Source organism: Orycteropus afer, unplaced genomic scaffold, assembly GCF_000298275.1.
Source record: "Orycteropus afer afer isolate SDZICR_OR568_19922 unplaced genomic scaffold, OryAfe1.0 scaffold00070, whole genome shotgun sequence".
Classification (NCBI taxonomy): Eukaryota; Metazoa; Chordata; class Mammalia; order Tubulidentata; family Orycteropodidae; genus Orycteropus; species Orycteropus afer.
In genome coordinates this window covers 6728284-6748120 of record NW_006921657.1, presented here as the reverse complement: position 1 = coordinate 6748120, position 19837 = coordinate 6728284, and the positions used below count along the sequence as shown (strand labels likewise).

General features: G+C 46.9%; 1 protein-coding gene across 1 annotated transcript in view; it reads left to right on the top strand.

Annotated features, from left to right (window-relative positions):
- ADAMTS14 (ADAM metallopeptidase with thrombospondin type 1 motif 14) overlaps nucleotides 1-19837 on the top strand; it is a 93684-nt gene that overhangs the window by 702 nt on the left and 73145 nt on the right. Inside the window, exon 2 of the mRNA XM_007940717.1 lies at nucleotides 1355-1797. Within this exon, the coding sequence (XP_007938908.1) occupies nucleotides 1355-1797 (443 nt within the window). The remainder of the gene's footprint in view (nucleotides 1-1354; nucleotides 1798-19837) is intronic.

The following is a 19837-nucleotide window of genomic DNA, read 5'->3' as shown; positions in this document are numbered from 1 at the left end:
CACAACTCCACTCTCACCTTGCAGGGTGGGGTGACTGTCCTGGTGGCTCTAGGCATGGGCAGGAAGCTCTGGTTATTTCTAGGCAGGGTGCCTGCTGGCCTGTGAGCTCTGTCCATGTACCAAAGTGGGGTTCCTCTTGCAGCAGTCTTGGGGGTCTACTACTGTAATGGATTAAAAAGAGGGAGAGTTAGCCCTCTACCCATAACCACCTCTGGCATAGGTGATTTTCTAAACACATCTCTTCAGGGCTTTATCAGTGCTGTAAAAGCGAAAGCAGTGTGGAAATGAAAATTCCTCCCAAACTCCTATCCATGAATCATCAGGCCTGGAAGCCAGGGAGCTGTCATTCTCATCAGGCTCCAGGAGAACTGTGTGAGGACCAGCAGCTGGCGTGCGGCCTGGCGCATAGGGCCATGACCTCACACTTAATTCAGCCCAAGTGGGCAGGTCACCCTGTGCGTCTCCTTTTATTTTTAAAGATCTATATTTACTCAGCTTGGGGCTGGGCCATGTAGAAATCTCCGCTGCCCCTGTGCTTCTTAAAAAAAGTTTTCTTTCTATACTTGGAAGAAACATAGAACTACGTCTTCCCTTGCTCCCTCTCCAGCTCCTCCTTTCTCCTAGACGCGTGCCCACAGTCCCCTGGGTTTCTAGGTGTGCTTGTTTTGTCAGCTGTATTCTTGGGAGCGTGATGAGGAGGGTCCTACCCCAGGCTGGGCAGGTGACTTCAGCCCACTGGGGGAATTTGGGCAGATCCGGCTTTCCCACTCTTTGCCCTGGGGGCTTTTGGGGAATTTTACCCTTTTCCAAGGCAGTGCCCATGGTTGGAATGCTACTGCTAAAGTGACAGTGCTCTGTTTGGCATTCCTCCACCCCTTTTCTACTTTTTAAAAAGGGATCTCTGAGTAGTGTAAACGGTTAAGCTCTGGGCTACTAACCAAAAGGTTGGTGGTTCAGACCAACCCAGGGGTGCCTCAGAAGAAAGACCTGGTGATCTGCTTCCAAAAGATCACAGCCTTGGAAACCCTGTGGAGCACAGTTCTACTCTGCAACACATGGGGTCACCCTGAGTCGGAATCCACTCGATGACAACTGGTTTGACTTTGGTTTACGTTTAAAAAGACCTTGGGGTTAGAGGGCGCAATTTATGCCCATAAAATATTTGAACATCATTCATCCATGTGTGGAGACACAAGGGCTCAGGAAGCAATGGATGGAGGATGAATGTGTGCTGATGGTCAATGCAGTTGACACCCAGGGTTGTGGACCAAGCAGCATGCCCACGGGGGATTTCAGGCTTCCCCTTACTTTTGTGTAGACTGTGTTGAAGTCACTCCTTGTTTACTTCCAACAGAACTGCACCTCTCCGGAAAGCTCCATGACTATGGTGTGACAGTGCCCTGCAGTACAGATTTTCAAGGACGCTTCCTCTCCCATGTGGTGTCTGGCCCAGTAGCAGTCTCTGCAAGAAGCACAGTGATGGGTAGGCCACCTGCACCACCGTCACACTCCAGGCCCCGCCGGGTGGCTCGCAGCTCCCTGCGCCCTGACAGAGGCACCCTGCAGCCTGGCAGGGTGGGACGCCACTCCCTCTACTTCAATGTCACTGTTTTTGGGAAGGAACTACACTTGCACCTGTGGCCCAATCGGCGGTTGGTGGTGCCAGGAGCCTCAGTGGAGTGGCAGGAGGACTTTCAGGAGCTATTCCGGCAGCCCTTATGGCAGGAGTGTGTCTACACTGGAGGTGTCACAGGCATGCCAGGGGCAGCTGTCGCCATCAGCAACTGCGATGGATTGGTAAGGGATAAGCCTCTTGTCAAGCTATTCCCCTTGCCACACTCCCACCCAGGCCCTGGCCGGCTGAGCCAGGCCAACATGGTTTTCTCCTTGGCTTCCCTGTGTTTGGGATTCCTGTGGGTACAATGAAGCTGGGGGCAAGTTTTCCAGAGAGAGAGAGCCACACAATTGGCCTGACGTGAAGTGGCTGAGTTAGCTGGTTTCTTTTTCTTGTCTATCCTCTCATCATCCATGGGACCTATCTGGACCACAGTTTACCTGCCTGACACCTTTGAGCCCGGACAAACCAAGAGGTTAGGAAGGTGGGTTTTGGTGGCTGACTGCTGAGGTTTGAATCCTCCTGAGCCATTTACTAGCTATGAGGATTTGAATAAATTGAACTGGCTTCTGGTTAGCAGTCATATATGCCTTAGGCACTATGCCACCAGAGCTCCCCTGCTTGCATTAAACCAAATTCACTGCCGTGGAGTAGGATCTGACTCGTAGCGACCCCTCCTTGGGTTTCTGAGGCAGTATCACTATGGAAGTAGATTGCCCAACCTTCTTTTGAGGATTGCCTGGTGGGGTTGAACTGCCAGCCTTCTGGTTAGCAGTCAAATGCTTTAGGCACTACGCCACCAGAGCTGCCTGCATTAGTCACTGTTATTATTTTTACTATTACTTTTTTTTCTCCCATGGATCTCTCTTCCCAAAGCCTGCTGGCTCTTTCTGGCTGCTCTGATATTCCCTTTCTTAGCACTCCATTCTCCCAGGTGCTGGGAATGCCCCCTGCCAGTTGGCTCCATAGTGCAAACCAGAGAACCATAGGGTGGATCCTCTCCCTCACTCTCATCTCTCGGTGGGTTTGCTTCCTTTCGCTGCCCGTTCTCAATGTGTGTGTGTGTGTGTGTGTGTGTATGTGTGTTAGGCCCACAAGGAACTTTAGGGCAGCCCCTCAGTCCCAGTGGATGGCTCTTCCATTGGTCTCTACTTTGCCATTGACAGCAGGTAAGAGCTAATGTGTCCCAAGAAAGGACCTGCTTGTCCTCTACCATTCACCTTTAAGAAGGGTGAGTAAGATGCGGCTGATAAGGGGGCAGGGGTCCTCCCTCACTGGCAGGGCTGGGAGACTTCTCACTGTCTTCCATCCTCAAGAGGCATCTTACTGCTAGATGTTGTCGCCACCTTTGTCTAGGCCAGCATTTCCCAACTTTCTTTTTTTTCTTTCCCCATCAGCATCCCCCTAAGGAACCTTTTTGGAAGCATTGGTGGCTCAGTGATAGAATCTTTGCCTTCCATGAGCAGACTTGGGTTCGATTCCCAGCCAACACACCTCAAATGTCCCAGCCACCCGTCTGGCAATAGAGGCTTGTGTATTGCTATATGCTGAACAGGTTCCGGAAGAACTTCCAGGTTAAGACAGACTAGGAAGGAAGGCCTGGTGTTCTGCGTCTGAAAATCAGCCAGTGAAAATCAGATGGGTCACAATGGTCCAGTCCTCAGCCAACCGTGGGGAAGGCACAGGACTGGGCAGCATTTTGTTCTACTGTCCACGGGGTCCCCTTGAGTTGGGGGACAACTTGACAGTAGCTAACAGCAATAAAGAAACTTTTTAGACATTTTTTCCCTACTTAGCCCCCCACCATGAAATTTTCATACCAGCCCTCCAGTCTCTGCCTCTGTCTTCACATGGTCATGTTCCCATGTGTCTGTCCCTCTTTCTCTCTTCCTTTTACTAGGATATCACTCATATTGGATTAGGTCCCACTCTATTCCAGAGTAACTTCATGCTAACTAATAAAATTGAAAAATCCTATTTCTGAGCAAGGTCACATTCACTGGTACCAGGGGTTAGGACTTTAACATATCTTTTGGGAGCCCACGGTCAAGCTGTAATACCCCTGCTTTGTAGCAAGTCAACTTCCTGCCTCTCTAGCAGAGTGGGGACCCATATGTAGTAGTTTTAATATCTACTTGGTTGTTTTCCAGAACATTGTGGGTACTCAATAAATGGGAATGATCTTTTTTTTTTTTTTTGGTATCAGAGCAGGGGTAACCTAACCTAACCTAACTCACTGCTGTCGAGTTGGATCTGACTCATAGCTACCCCTCCTTGGGTTTCTGAGGCAGTATCACTATGGAAGTAGATTGCCCAGCCTTCCTTCTGAGGAGTGGCTGGTGGGTTTGAACCGCCAGCCTGCTGGTTACCAGTCAAATGCCTTAAGCACTACACCATCAGAGCAGAGGTGGAGATATTTTAATTGGGCATTGATGGATGAGTAGAAGCTTGCTAGGGGCAGAGAGTAGGGAGTGGCCTCTCCTAGGCAGGGGAAAGCTTGAGCAAGAGAGTGATGGTTGAATAGAGGGTGGAGCACCCTGCTGAATGAGGCTGCGGAGTGGAGCCCAAAAGATGTGCTGGGCAGGTGGACCTTGGTCTGATCTTGAAATAAGGAAAGAGGGTGTGAGGTGGATGTGCCAGACTAGTATAGGAAAAGAGGCTAAGCTGGGAGTTTGGAGATGCCTTTTTTTTTTTTAATTGTGATTTGGGTGAAAGTTTACAGAATAAATTCACTTTCCATACAGCAGTTCACACACACGTTGTCTCATGACATTGACTACAATTTACCCCAATGCAACAGCTTCCCTCCCACTTCCTCCAGATTGTTACCTCTTCCCTGTGTCCATCCCTCCATACACTCCTGCCCCCTGAGCTGTCTCCCTGTGTATAAACAGCCATTCTTTCTCCCATGATTGTTCTCTCCAAGGAGTGTATATGTCTAATGTAAATGTTCAACTCATATGCCTGTCTTTTGTTTGGCTGGAAGCCACAGGTATGGGTTCAATTCCAGACCTGAAGGGCAGCTACAGACCATAGTCTCAGTGGTTCCACCAGGCTCTATCAGACCAGCAAACCTGGTCCCCCCACTCTTTTTTTCCCCCAAATGATTGTGAGTTTTGTTCTACATTGCTCTCCCTCTCTATCTAGGATCTCCTACATAGATCCCCCTCCGAGTGGTTGACAGTGGTAGCCGGGGACCATGGAGACACCTTTTGTAGCTGTGTGGCCCAGGGCAAGTTGCCCTGGTTCTGTGGATCCCATTGCCTCCTTGGGGCCTGGAGGAGGCTAGAATAGATAAGATCAGGCCCTTTCCAGCTCTGAGATTGGTGCTTTGTGACCATGAGGCAGGCCTGGTTGGAGGACTTCGGAGCCTGGTACCTGTAAATGGACTCCTCCCACCTGTGGAGGGTATTGAGGGCTTCCTGGCAGCAGGTCTGGGCAAGGTTGCAGGTGCAGAGAGGGTGGAGGAGAACTTCCCAGTATAAGAGTTGGTCTGAACAAAACCTCTTCTGTGTTGCTGCTACTTGGCTCTTCACTGCTCTGGTGAGAAGGGCAGTGTCTAAATGTCTGGCTGTGCCCTCATTTCTAACTGGAACCTGTAGTGGTAGGGAGACACCATCATCTTCCACTTCTGCCAGTCTTGTAGAGTCGCCTGCCCTTGGGCCCCTGAGACCAATGCTGGGGAGGTTTGTATGCGCTGTGGCTAATTCATGCCTAAAAGTAGTCTCCCTTCCCACCCATTTTTCTGGAGGGCCTTGTGTGTGTCACGGCTGGTGGTGGTGGTGGTGATGGGGGGGTGAATTCCAGGAATGAGGAAGCCAGAGTCCCTGCCCTGGATGAATTCCTAAGCTAAGGTCCCAGTCATGAAAGCAGACAGATTGCAGTCCTATGAGGGGCAACAGCAGCAGCAGGACCAATTTATTATTGGTTAAGACATCTAGGAAGACTCCCTGGAGGAGGTGGCATTGGCTCAAGACTATTTAAACATTATAAATATGAAAGAGAAGTTCTGGGTCCCTAGCCAGCATTGTAAACAAGTGACCAGGCAGGCTTGAAGATGTTTTGGGGCAGGAAATAAGGGATGTGGAGGAGGCCCAGTTCTACTCTCAAAATGTTTCCCCTGGGATCAGGGGCAGCTTCTCTGGGATGCTGTCAGATCTCAGGGTCCTTAGATTGGGAAGCCACCTGATGAGCACCTCTTCACAGAGCCTGCCTTAGGGTGCCCTGCCAATCAATTAGGGATCCTCCCCACATGCTGTGATCCCCAGCTTCTGAGAATGCCCGTGGGCAGGGAGGGCTTGGGTCTTCTTGGTCTTCTTCAGACCCTCTGTCAGTTTTTGTGACTCTGGATTCCTGGGAGGAACATGGGGATCTAAGGTGTGGACCAGTTCTTTGTGGGTTCTGGAGGGTGTGGAAGCAGTTTGGCAGAGTGGGTTCCCCACTCCCGGATGAGGCCATGTGACCCCCCTAGGACTGGACTGCAGCCTCCTGCAGGTCTGCCTCCCGGGCCATCCTGCCTCCCAGTGTCCTGGCCTGGCTGTCTCTCCACTGGTGAGATCAGGGCTTGGCTGTGCTGTACTTTCACCTTTACCTCTAGTGCCTTAGGTGAGTCGTGGGCCTGGTGCGGGAGCAGCCACACGTTTAGCATTTGTCACCATCTGGTTCTGCTTTCCCTTCTGCAAATGCTGCATTTTAATAGGTTACACGGAGTGGCGCCCTGGCAGGCTACGTGGAGGGTGGGAAGCCAGCCCCCAGCCCCACCTCTTCCAGCAAGTCACAGACTCTCTGAACTCCATCCTTTTGTTTCGAAAATGGATCACTTTGAAGGGGCTGGCAGCTGATGGCTAAAGAGTGTGGGGTTTCTTTCTGGGGTGAAAAAATGTTCTTAAATTGACTGTGGTGGTGGTTGCATAACTCTGAATATGCAAAAAACCATTCATCGAACAGTGCACTTTAAATGGTAAATTTTATGGCATGTGAGTTGGATCCTAGTGAGGCTGTTACCAAAAAATAAGAAAACAAAACAAAACAAAAATGAGATCACAAAGCCTCCTTGTGGGGTTGCAGTGAATGTTAATGACATTACATACATAAAGTGCCTGGCCTGCTGCACAGTGCCTGTGAAGGGCATTGTGAGTAGTAATTCCAAGGAAGGAGTCTCAGGTGGTGGAATGTATGGTATCATCTTGACTGGTACAGACTATCTGTGTGACTTTCAGTAGTTTCTAAACCTCTCTGTGCTTAGATGCCTCATCAGAAAGGAGAGCAATCGTCTAGGGATGTTGTGAGTATTAAATGAGATATTATCAAGTACAGGGGCTGCTGCTGTATGATGGGGCCTTATAAAGTGGGGATTCTTTCAGTGATTTCTATTATTATGTAACAATAGTGATAAATACGTAAATATTATTGTTAGAATCCCTCCTGCCATAGGGATATGTAGATCACTAGTGTTAGCATCACCCTGTTGGAGAGCTTTGAGTTGTATGTCCAGGAGCTGAGGCCACCTCTAGTTCCTGGGTTAGCCAAGCCCTACTTCCCTCTGCCCTGCTGGGCTTTTTGCAGAATGCTAGTGCATGGGAGAGTACTACCATTGGTCTGGAATAATCGCAAACGCCTTCCAGGGCAGGGGAGTGTTGAGAAGTGCCAAGTGGAGCATCTGCTAAGCATCTGTGGGCCCCAGTCCCAGGCTAGGCCCTAGGATACAGGGATGAAACTAACCCCTCCGTGCCCACCCTTCAGAAGCCCACAGTTTAAAGAAAAGGCTAACATGCTCAGGAGACAGCATGAAACAGCAGAGACCACACCAAACATCAGTGCCTTGTGGAATGCAGGGAAGCACAATGAACTAGCCGTCCTGGAGGCACTCAGGGAAGGAAAGGCGCTCAAGGAAGGCTTCCCAGGGGAGAGGACATTTGGGTTGGGTTTTAAAGGATTAACAGGCTTTTTTTTTAGACAAGTTGTAAAACTTGTGGGCATTACAAAAAAAAAAATGTACTGGGGTAACAAAATTTGCCATTATATCCATATTCAAGTGTGTAATTCAGTAACACTAATTACATTCACAGTGTTGTGGAGTTATCACCTCTATCTCTTTGCAAAACCTTTTCATCACCTCAAAAAGAAACTCCATACCCAAAAATGCTCCACTCTTCCCTCTCCCAGCCCTTGGTAACCGTAACCTCCTTTGGTCTCTCTGCATTTGCCTATTGTAGACAGTTCATATAAGTGACATGATACAATATTTGTCTCTTTGTGTCTGACTTATTTCACTCAGCATGATACTTTCAAGGTTCCTCCATGTTGTAACATGTATCAGGACTTCATTTCTCTCTATGGCTGAATAATACTCCACTGTATGGATATATCATATTTTATCTGTTCATCTGTTGATGGACACTTGCATTATCGTGAATAATGCTGCAATGAACATTGGTATACCAGTTTTTGTTTGAGTCTCTGCTTTCAGTTCTTTTGTTTATATACCTAGGAGTGGAATTGCTAGGTCATATGGGGTGTCGCTATGAGTCTGGTCCAACTCCATGGCGCATAACAACAACAACAACAATGGTAATTCCATGTTTAACTTTTTGAGGAACCACCAGTTGTTATCCACAGTGACTGCACCATTTTATACTCCCCGCCCCCAGCAATACACGAGGGTTTTCATTTCTCTGTGTCTTTGCCAACACTTGTTATTTTCTTTTTTCTGATAATAGCCATCCTAGTGGCTGTGAAGTGGTTATGACTTGCATTTCCTTAATGAGTAATGATGTTGAGCATTTTTTTTTTTTTTCATGTGCTTATCCATTTGGAGAAATGCCTATTCAAGCCCATTTTTTGATTAAGTGGTTTCTCTTTTTGTTTTATGATGTGCATTTTGGAAGGAGGAAATTGTATACGTTCACAGGATTAAGAAAATGGCAAGTCATCCCAGCTCTCCATGGGAGAGGGGGTGTGGTGAATATGTAGTTTGGAAAATCTCAGCCTCATCAGGGAGCTTAGACTTGCTTCTGGGGCCTAGGGAGCCCCAATGTATAAGCAGGTGTGTAAGCAGGTGTTCTGGTTACCTAGTGCCACTCTGATAGGAATATACTGCAAATGGGATGGCCTTAACAAACAGGAGTTTATTCTCTTACAATTTGGAGGCTTCAACCCAAGTTCAAAGTGCCAGGCTCTAGGGGCTGGGTGAAAGCCCTTCAGCCTTGGGCTTCAGCTCTGCTTCCAGCTCCTGGCCCACTGAAGCTAGAGGCTTTTCTTCGTTCAGACAGCTGCTGGCTGCTGAGGCTACCAAGCCCAAGGTTGACAAGTAAAAAGACACAGTCCCGATCTTACCAAACCACACGGCAGACCATTAAGTCCATTGTAAGTCCCAAGGTCAGCAGAGCATGGCAGGCTGCTGAACAATGACAGGGCTGCATGCAGGGTCCAAGCATGCCATAAGCTAGAGACCATTTCCAAAGCTGCTTCTTATATACAGGAAGCAGACCACATACCCAAAGCAGCTACTCAGCTGCCTGTGGTAGATCCCACCATGGAGTTGATTGCCAGTCTCATCATGGGGAATAACTACTACCAGCTGCCCAGCCACTCAACCAGGCCCAGCCAAGTTGACACACAAACATAACCACCACAGCAGGCATCACATGAGTACATTTGGAAAAGGTATTAATCTTTCCAGCTGGCATGGTGGTGTAAGCAGGTGCAGGTATATTTGCTTGTGGCTTATTGATCCCCTTGGGCCAAAAGTGTGTCCTAACCCGAGAGCTGCTCCTTTGCTGTCTGGGAGAGTGAGTGAGCTCTCCTGGCTGTCCTGTAGATCCCGTGGGAAGCCTCTATCTCTGTCTCACTTTCCACTCCTGACTTGGGGATGGGGAGTATGGAGGCTGGAAGACTCAGCTATGATTGTGTCCTCGCCCAGCCATCCAGCTGGTCTGTCTACATGCATCTTGGCCTGCGGGCTGCCCTCACACATTTGGGAGGAGAAGATGCCCAGGTGCCCAGGTCTGACCCTGCACTGTGTACACCTCACCACCTGCCCCACAGTCTGTCTGGCCTCATTGCCAGCCTCTCCTTGCAGACTTCATGCCCTAGTCAGGCTGGCCGACTTGTACCTCACCCTCCAGCCTTTGCTTCTGCTGGTCCTTCCTCCCACACTGTCTTCTCCTACCTCACTTATAGGAGATCATCTCCCATCTCCACCACTGGCTCCTAGAAATTGGAGACTATCTTGTGAATTTTTGCATTTCTCTGAACACCGAGCTCAGGGCTAGTGTATTAGTTTCCCTAAGGCCCCTGCATGGGCCCTGACCAGGGCAGACTCTCAGTGACACTGTATGCACTGACTGCAAGAGGAAACATAGAGGGCTCACTCTCAGAGGAGATGTAAGGTGCACATCTGGATCTTTTCATCCTATTAGATAAGGAGGGATCATCTCTGTCACTCCTTGGTTGATTGTCCATGTGCCTCTAGGCCAGAGATGACAATTGGGTCATGCACACCCATGGGTCCCTGCTGTGCCCTGGCAGGCCTTGCAGATCAGCTGCAGCCTGAGGGCATGGAGGTGAGGCCTGCTTGCCTCCCTGCCCTCAGTACTCCCTTCACCAGCAAGTTTCTGTCTCCAGTGTTCACACCCTCTCCATGGGTGTGCCCTGGTTTCACATGTTTGCTATTTGAATAACCCAGATCCCTGGGAAACATGGCCCAAGACTCTCTCAGGGTGTACTTTATAATACCTAATGCTTGTAGAATGAAAATAAGGAATTGTCTATTTTGGGAGAAAGGGAGAGGACCATGACCCAAGGTGACCTGCCAGGGTGACCACAAGTCTTAAATGGGAAAGTGGCTTGCAGCTCCCTCTTGTTCTTCATACAGTGTTTCCTCTATGGCCACTCCTTGATTCTGGGGTGTGTAAGGCCTGGGTCAGTGGTCAGGAAAGGATTCCTGGACCCCAGCCAAATCCCAGGAGGCTGACAATCCAGGTTTCCCTGGGGAGACAGGCAGATGGGGAAAGGGTTCTTCACTTGCTCCCTTAGTAACTGAGTGATTTTATCAGTCAGTCATGGCTGTGTAACAAACCAGCCTGAAACTTAGGAACTTAAAACAACAACTGCTTATTGTTGGCTTGGCTGGGTGGTTCCTAGTGGTGCCTGGTTCAGCCTGGAGGGTTGACTGGGCTGGCAGGTCCAAGCTAGTCACATTCACATATCTGGTAGTTGATGCTGGCTGTTGGCTGGGAAGCCTCAGTTTTCCTCCATGTGACCTCTCATCCTCTATGAGATAAGACAGGCTTCTTTCACTGTAGTCTCAGGGTAATACTCCCAGAGGGCAAAGGTGGAAGCTGCAACCCAGTGTTTAAAGCCTAGCCTTGGAAGTTGCATAATGTCATTTCTGCTGCATTCTGTTGGTCAAAGCAAGTCACGAGGCTAGAGTAGGTTTCTCGAGAGTGGGGCGATGGACACTACCTCTTGATAGGAGAGTGGCAAAGTCTCATTGCAAAGAAGTGTGCATACAGGGACAGGAAGAATTGTTGCAGTCATCTTGACAAATATTCTTCCATAATGACCCTTAGCCAAGTGACTTGACCTCTGGTAGGCTCAGTTTCCTTGTCTGCAGAGTAGGCGCAAAAAGGGCTTGGGGGCAGTATCCTCCGACCTCTTCTAACTTCACAAGGGGGAAAGAGATCACCATCAGCAGTGTCAGCCCAAGGCTGATTCCTATGAGGTAGAAGTCAGACATGCTGCACCCTCTAACCTTTTTACTGATTCTGATACCACCCATCCCTCCCACGGCACTCTCCACATCTCTGTTGAATTCTCTGTTGCAATGTCCACACAGAACTTGGACACTAATCATGATTATGGGGTTTATTAGGGAAGTAACAGGTTACAATTCAGGCTCAGAAACTCTCCAGATACAATTATTTGATCAAGATAGCCTCCCCTCGGCCATGCCCTCAACACACACACTTCTCTTTGGCCCTTGACCTGGCCTTTGCCTTGCTCGGGCAAGTGTTACAAAGCTCTTGTAGCTCTGCCAATAGGTGCACCCCACTCTACCAGTAAGCTTCCTGCCTGAAAGCACTCAGCTTTCTCACTCCATGGGCTGGCAAGCCCACTGCTCTGTTTCATGCTGGTCTCTTCATTCTGCTGCCTCTGCTGGCACCATTTCTCTGCTGTCTCAGCTCAGGGATCTTGGGTACAAGGAAGTGCTCCACTCCTGGTTCTTTCTTGATGGTAATGAAATCCCCCTTTTCTGCCTTTGGGGTGTATGTGTGCTTATTTAAAGCCTAGTGAGATGGCAAAACTGACCAATCTCCACCTTAGGGTTCCATACACCTTATTACTATGGTCCTACTTCCACAAGGGGGAGCTCTGGTAGCATAGTGGCTAAGGCACTTGACTGCTAACCAGAAGGCTGGGGGTTCAAATCCACCAGCCACTCCTCGGAAGGAAGGTTGGGCAATCTCCTTCGGTAGTGATACTGCCTTGGAAACCCAAGGAGGGGTCGCTATGAGTCGGGTCTGACTTGAAGGCACATAACAGCAACAACAACAACAACAACCCCTACAAGGGTGCCATGTACCTCATTTACATTATTAGGAAGCTATCCATTCTCCCCGAAGGGCCACAAACACCTCACATTTGCATAGTCCCACCTAGTCATCTGGTGGGAGTCAAAAAGACCATGGAGTCAAGTCCAACTTGATGGCACCTAACAACAACAACAACAGAAAAGCCATGCCAAGTAATTCGCGCACCATAGTAGGTGTGCCTTCTTTGCGGTTTTGTTGATTAGAACTCACATACTTAAAGTGCTGTCACAGTGCCTGGAACAAAAATGATAACTTTCATCATCATTATTATTATTGCTGATCTCTTGAGATAAATAAGGAAACTGAGCATGACCCAGAGTAGATTTGTTTCCAGACCCTGGATGTCCATCCCAGTGCTCTTACTCTTACTTCCTAGAAGGCCCCATCCTGTCTGTGCCTCTGTCTGTCTGAGTGGAGTCCTGGGTCTGGGTCCTGGGTGGTTTTCCAGTCCTCAAGGCGGTCTGATCTTACAGGATTCCAGCTCTCTAGTCTCCCCATGGCTTTGTTTTGTTTTCTGCTCCGGATTCAGAATTAATTTATGATATGGAATAAAAACCAGACGTCACCTCACTGCCGTGCCTCTGGAGCAGGGCCTTCCATTCCAGCAGAGGCTGCTTTCCGGCCTGGTTTTATTGTTCTTCCTCTGCATCTTCAGGCGGTAGCTGGAAGGAGGAGGCCTCTGGGCTGCCCCCGGCCTGATGAGCGTGGTGATGAGCGTGGTGGGCCTCTGCCTGCCTTTCCCTCTATCTCGCACTCACAGCGTGGGAATTTCCTCATTCCCTGGCCTCTGCAGTGGAAAGTTCCCAAACCAGCTCCAGGCCCAGCATTCTGTTTTCTGCATGTGAGCCTGGCCTGCCTGCAGAACCCTAAGAAATAATCATAGTAATGATGATGATGATAATGATAATATTTACAGGCCACCTCATCCCTGGCAGTATAAAAGCTCCCTGTGAACACAAACCCAGCATCTTCAGATTATCCTCGTGTTATGGGAACCTCCTGTCTTAAATGTCAATTCAGCAGAATTTCAACAATTCACCCTGGCTCTGGTCTCAGTTGTAGACAGATGTGGCTGGGAGAAACTTTAGCTTTCTAAAGTTTAGGTTTCTAAACTCTAGGTCCCCTCTTCCCAGACCGCTTAATTGTGCTCATGAGGAAACTGTACGTAGATGAAGGGGCTGTCATTCAAACAGAACAAGGGCATACTGCATGGTTTAAAAGCAAGGAGGGTGTGTGTCAGGGTTGTACCTTTCACCATATGTATTCAACCTGTATGCTGAACAAATAATCTGAGAAGCTTGTGTGGTAGTTAGGTTGTGTGTCAACTTGGCTGGGCCTGGTTTGAGTGGCTGGGCAGCTGGATGTAGTTACTCCTTGTGATGAGACTGATAATCAGCTCCATGGTGGAATCTACTGGAGTAGCTGAGTAGCTGCCTTAGGGATGTGGTCTGCTTCCAATATATAAGAAGCAGCTTTGAGGAAGTTCTCTAGCTTTTGGCACACTTGAATCCTGCATGTAGCCAAGTCATTGTTCAGTAGCCTGCCATGTTGTTTGCCAATCTTGGGACTGTTAATGGACTTGAATTAGTGGCCTGCCATATGGTTTGATAATTTTGGGACAGTGCCATTTCACTTGTTAACCTTGGATTTGTCAGCCTCAGCAATCAGCAGCTGCCTGGGTGAAAAGACGCCTCCAGCTTCAGTGGGCCAGGAGCAAGAGGCAGAGCTGAAGCCCAAGGTGAGGGGCTTTCCCCCAGCCCATGGAGCTGTCACTTTGAACTTGGACTTCTAGCTTTCTAAACTGTAAGAGAATAAACTCCTGTTTGTTCAAGACTACCCGTTTGTGGTATTTTCTGTTAGAGTGACATTAGAGAACCAAAACAGCTGGACTATATGAAGAAGAATGTGGCATTAGGATTGGAGGAAGATTCATTAGCAACCTGCAGTATGCAGATGACACAACTTTGCTTGCTGAAAGTGAAGATGACTTGAAGCACTTACTGATGAAGGTCAAAGATTACAGCCTTCAGTGTGGATTACACCTCAATATAAAGAAAATAAAAATTGTCACAGTTGGACCAATAAGCAACATTATGATAAATGGAAAAAGGATTGAAGTTGCTAGGAATTTTGTTTTACTTGGATTCTCTATCATCACCCATGGAGACAGCAGTCAGGAACCTCTTTAAAAAGTTAAAGAGCAAAAATGTCATTCTGAAGACTAAGGTGTGCCTGACCCAAGCCATCGTATTTTCAGTTGCCTCATATGCATGTGAAAGCTGGACAGTGAATAAGGGAGACAAAAGAAGAATTGATGCTTTGAATTGTGGTGTTTATGAAGAATATTGAAAATATCATGGGCTACCGGAAGAATGAACAAATCAGTCGTGAAAGAAGTGCAGCCAAAATGCTCCTTAGAAGTGAGAATGGCCAGACTTCGTCTCTGGTAATTTGGTCGTGTTATTAGAAGGGACCACTGCCTGGAAAAGGATATCAGGCTTGCTGAAATAGAAAGTCAGCAAAAAAGGCAAAAACCCTCAGCAAAATGGATTGACAGTGGCTACAATGAGGGGCTCAAGCATAGCAATGATTGTGAGGATAGTGCAGGACCAGGCAGTGTTTCGTTCTGTTGTGTATAGGGTTGCTATGAGTTGGAGCTGACTTGATGGCACCTAACAACAACAACAACAACAACAACAACAACAGGTCCCATCTTCATTTTTCAGATGAAGAAATCGAGGCAAAGGGAGAGAAAGAGACCCAGGGTCATGTAGCAGGTGAATGTCAGAGCCCAGTGGGATCCAAGGTGTCTGATGCCTGGTCCAGTGCTTCTCCTATGATCCCATGTGGCCTCTCATAAGTCAAGGGTAAAGGACCCAGTATATGTGAAGTGGAGGAGTCACTGGATGGTGCAGGTGTGCTGTGTTATGGGAAGAGAGACCCCTGATTCAAACTTGTTCTATAGAGACCATTTTATTAAGCCTTGTAAAGAACAAAGACAAAACAAAGACAGTCATTTAGGATGAGGGAAACCATTGGAGTGTACACAATACAGAAGCCAAATGGAGTCTGCTAAGTCACGGCCATGGGGCTAATTATATGTGATAGAAAACAAACAAAACCATTACAGAATCATGATTGGTGGCAGATCAATTCATCACTGCCCCAGGCAGGACTACAGAAGCAGGGAAAGGACCATGACTGGGATATGTACACGATTGAAGATTAAAAAGGTTACAGAATGGATTCTGGGGCTTGAGCACCTGGCTATGTGGTGGTCAGGCTGTGACTCATGACTGTGGGGCCTGAGTCATAGCCACAGGGTGGCTACAAGATGATACCAGAATCCCAACCTTTAATTTAAATTAGATAAGGACACACCCAGGCAAATTCTCTAGTTCTTTGTGTGAGCATAATCTGCTTTCAACATACTCTTCCTAAGGGCAAACTGCCCCTCCCTAGGTTGCTCCCTGGCTTGTCTATGCATAGCCACATGATCAGAAAGAACTCAAATGGCCTCTGAATTTATGTCAAGACTCAAAATGGAGTTAGAGTTCCCACTGTAGGCTGCAGCCTTCCATAAAGCAAGTGCTAACGAATTTAGGCTCTTAATACAGTGCTCAGCTGCTAACCAAAAGCTGGCACTCTGAATCCATCCAGTGACACCTCAGAAGAAAGGCCTGATGATCCACTTCTGAAAACCTGTGGGGCAGTGCTACTCCGACCCACATGGAGTTGCCGTGAGTTATGAATGCTAAAAGTGATTGGTCTGATGGCTGCCGTGTGTGTGTGTGTGTGTGTGTGGGGGGGGGTCTCGTGGGAGTTCATGGGTCTAGATACTTACTAAAGCTGTTTACACGGCTCCCACAGTGTTTCTAAGGGCTAGAATGAGGGACGATGAGGGGGTGGTGCAGCACAACTTTTGCATATCATTTTCATCCCCGAAACTTGGAAGGCAGCTAAGAAAAAACAAATGTGTACAGTTAGTGGGCTCTGAAACTCAGAGGGAACTTTTTGGCATGTTTCAACCCAAGTCACCATTGCTGCTGCCTTTTCCATTTTCAAAATATTTGAGGGGGTGGGGTGCTATTACGTCTCCATGACTTGTCACAGAACATTAAAAACAAACAAACTTGCAGTCTAATTTTCTTCTGCTTTCAGTAACACAGCTGACAGGGCAACAGTAGAGGTCTATTTTAGAGACCGGCTGAAGGTGAGGTGGTTTGTCAGGCCATGGTCAGGCCTCAGTGAAACTCCGTTCCAAGTGCATTGCTTGAAGCCCTTTGTCAGCTTTTGCTTATTTGTCTTTGATCTGCTCACTCCTCCCAGGCCACCCCAGCCCACAACTCAGGTTCATTTCCACCCCTCAAGCCTGGCAGGAGCCTATGCTCTGAATTGGCTCCTCTGGCCCAAAGAGGCCTATGTTCATTGCCTGGCAAGCTGCTGGCCCAGATGTGCTGAGACTTTGATACTTTGTCACCTCATAATTCATGTTCCCTAGATGGGGAGACTTCCACCACTCGTCTGTCAGTTTATGGTACTGTGGTGGTTGCATATTGCTGTGAGGCTGGAGGCTATGCCACCAGTATTTCAAATACCAGCAGGGCTACCCATGGTGGACAGGTTTCAGTGGAGCTTCAAGACTAAGACAGTCTCAGAAGAAGGAAGGGGACATCCACTTCTCAAAGAATTGGCCAGTAAAAACCTTATGAATAGCAGTGAAACATTGTCTGATGTGTTGCTGGAAAACGTGATAAATAGTCCTGAAACATTGTCTGATATAGTGCCAGAAGATGAACCTCTCGAAAGGCACTCGAAATACGACTGGGGAAGAGCTGCCTCCTCAGAGTTGAGCTGACCTTAATGATGTGTTTGGAGTAAAGCTTTCAGGACCTCCATTTGCTGATGTGGCATGACTCAAAATGAGAAGAAACAGCTGCGAACATCCATTAGTAGTCAGAACATGGAATGTACGAAGTATGAATCTAGGAAAATTGGAAGCTGTCAAAAATGAAATGGAACGTATAAAGATGGATATCCTAGGCATTAATGAGCTGTGGTGGCACTTGACTGCTAACCAGAAGGCTGGCAGTTCAAACCCACCAGCCACTCCTTGGAAGTAAGGTTGGGCAGTCTACTTCCGCAGTGATACTGCCTCAGAAACCCAAGGAGGAGTCACTATGAGTTGGATCCGACTTGATGGCCGTGAGTTTGGTTTGGTTTTTTTGAGTGAGCTGAAATGGACTGGTTTTGGAAATTTTGAATCAGACAACCATATGAGCTACAATGCTGAGAATGACAAATTGAAGAGGAATGGCATGGCATTCATCATCACAAAGAAGTACAATGCTGTCAGTGATAGGATAATATCCATTTGCCTACAAGGAGCTCAGGTGGTGTAGTGCCTAAGGCATTTAACTGCTAACCAGAAGGCTGGTGGTTCAAATCTACCAGCCACTGCTTGGAAGGAAGATTGGCAATCTACTTCCATAGAGATACTGCCTCAGAAACCCAAAGAGGGGTTGCTATGAGTTGGAAATGACTCAATGGCAGTGAGGGTTTTTTTTTTTTTGGTTTAAAAGAAAGACCAGTTAATGCTACTATTATTCAAATTTACGCATCAACCACCAAAGTCAACGAAGAAATTGAAGAGTTTTACAAACTTCTGCACTCTGAAATCGACCAAACATGCAATCAAGATGTGTTGATTATTGCTGGTGATTGGAATGCGAAAGTTGGAAACAAAGAAGAATCACTGGTAGTTGGAAAATATGGCCTTGGTGATAGAAATAACCCTGGAGATTGCATGATAGAATTTTACAAGACCAATGACTTATTCTTTGCAAATAACCTTTTTTCAACAACATAAATGGTGGCTATGCACATGACCTTGCCAGAAGACAAGTGGAAAGAGGTGATGGAGAAGCTCAATATCTTCAGCCAAAACAAGACCAGGAGCTAACTGTGGAACAGACCATCAACTGCTCGTATGCATGGTCAAGTTGAAGCTGAAGACAATTAAAACAAGTCCATGAGAGCCAAAATATGATCTTGATTATATCTTTTCTGAATTTAGAAGCCATCTAAAGAGTAGATTTGATGCATTGAACACCAATGACTGAAAACCAGAGGAATTGTGAGATGACACCGAGAACATCATTCATGAAGAAAACAAAAGGTCATTAAAAAGACAAGAAAGGAAGAAAAGACCAAAATGAATGTCAGAAGAGAGTCTGAAACTTGCCCTTGAATGGAGAGTAGCTAAACCATGTGGAAGAAATGAGCTTGCATTTCTGGAAGTTCTCTTTCAATATACTACTGCAACTGTTTCAGTAAGATTTTACTTGCATGCAGTATTAATGATATTGTTGGATAATTTCCACATTCTGTGGGATCACCTTTCTTTGGAATGGGTACAAGTATGGATCTCTTCCAGTCAGTTGGCCAGATAGCTGTCTTCCAAACCTCTTGGCATAGCCAAGTGAGTGTCTCCAGCGGGGCATCCGTTTGTTTAAACATCTCAGTGGGTATCCCATCAATTCCTGGAGCCATGTTCTTTGCCAATTCTTTCAGTGCAGCTTCAACTTCTTCCTTCAATACCACTAGTTCCTGAACATATGTCACCGCCTGAAATGCAGACCAACCATTTCTTTTTGGTACAGTGACTCTGTGTATTCCTTCCATCTTCTTTTGATGCTTCCTGCATCATTCAGTACTTTGCCCATAGAATCTTTTAATATCGCAATTCAAGGCTTAAATTTTTTCCCTTAGTTCTTTCAGCTTGAGCAATGCTGAGCATGTTCTTCCCTTTTGGTTTTCTAACTTCAGGTCTTTGCACATTTCATTATAGTAACTGGCTTTGTCTTCTTGAGCTGCTCTTTGCAATCTTCTGTTCAGCTCTTTTATCTTGTCATTTCTTCCATTTCCTTTAGCTACTCTTTGCTCAATGGCAAGTTTCAGAGTCTCTTCACAGCATCCATTTTGGTCTTTTCTTCTTTTCTTGTGTTTTTAATGACATCTTGCTTTCTTTATGGATGATGTTGTTGATGTCATCCCACAATTCTGGTTTTCAGTCATTGGTGTTCAGTGCATCAAATCTATTCTTTAGATGCTCTCTAAATCCAGAAGGGATATATTCAAGTTCATATTTTGGCTCTTGTGGACTTGTTTTAATTGTCTTCAACTTCAGGTTAAACTTGCATGTGAGCAGTTGATGGTCTGTTCCACAGTCAGCTCCTGGCCTTGTTTTGGCTGAAGATATTGAGCTTTTCCATTGCCTCTTGCCACAGATGTAATCAATATGATTCCTGTGTGCTCCATCTGGTGAAGTCCACGTGTATAGCCACTATTTGTGTTGTTGATAAAAGTTATTTGCAATGAATAAGTCGTTGGTCTTGCAAAATTCTATTATGTGATCTCCAGCATTATTTCTGTCACCAAGGCCAAATTTTCCAACTACTGGTGATTCTTCATTGTTTCCAAGTTTTACATTCCAGTCACTAGTGATAATTAATATATCTTGATTCCATGTTTGGTCAATTTCAGACTATGAAAGTTGATAAAAATCTTCAATTTCTTCATCTTTGGCTTTGGTGGGTGGTGCATAAATTTGAATAATAGTAGTATT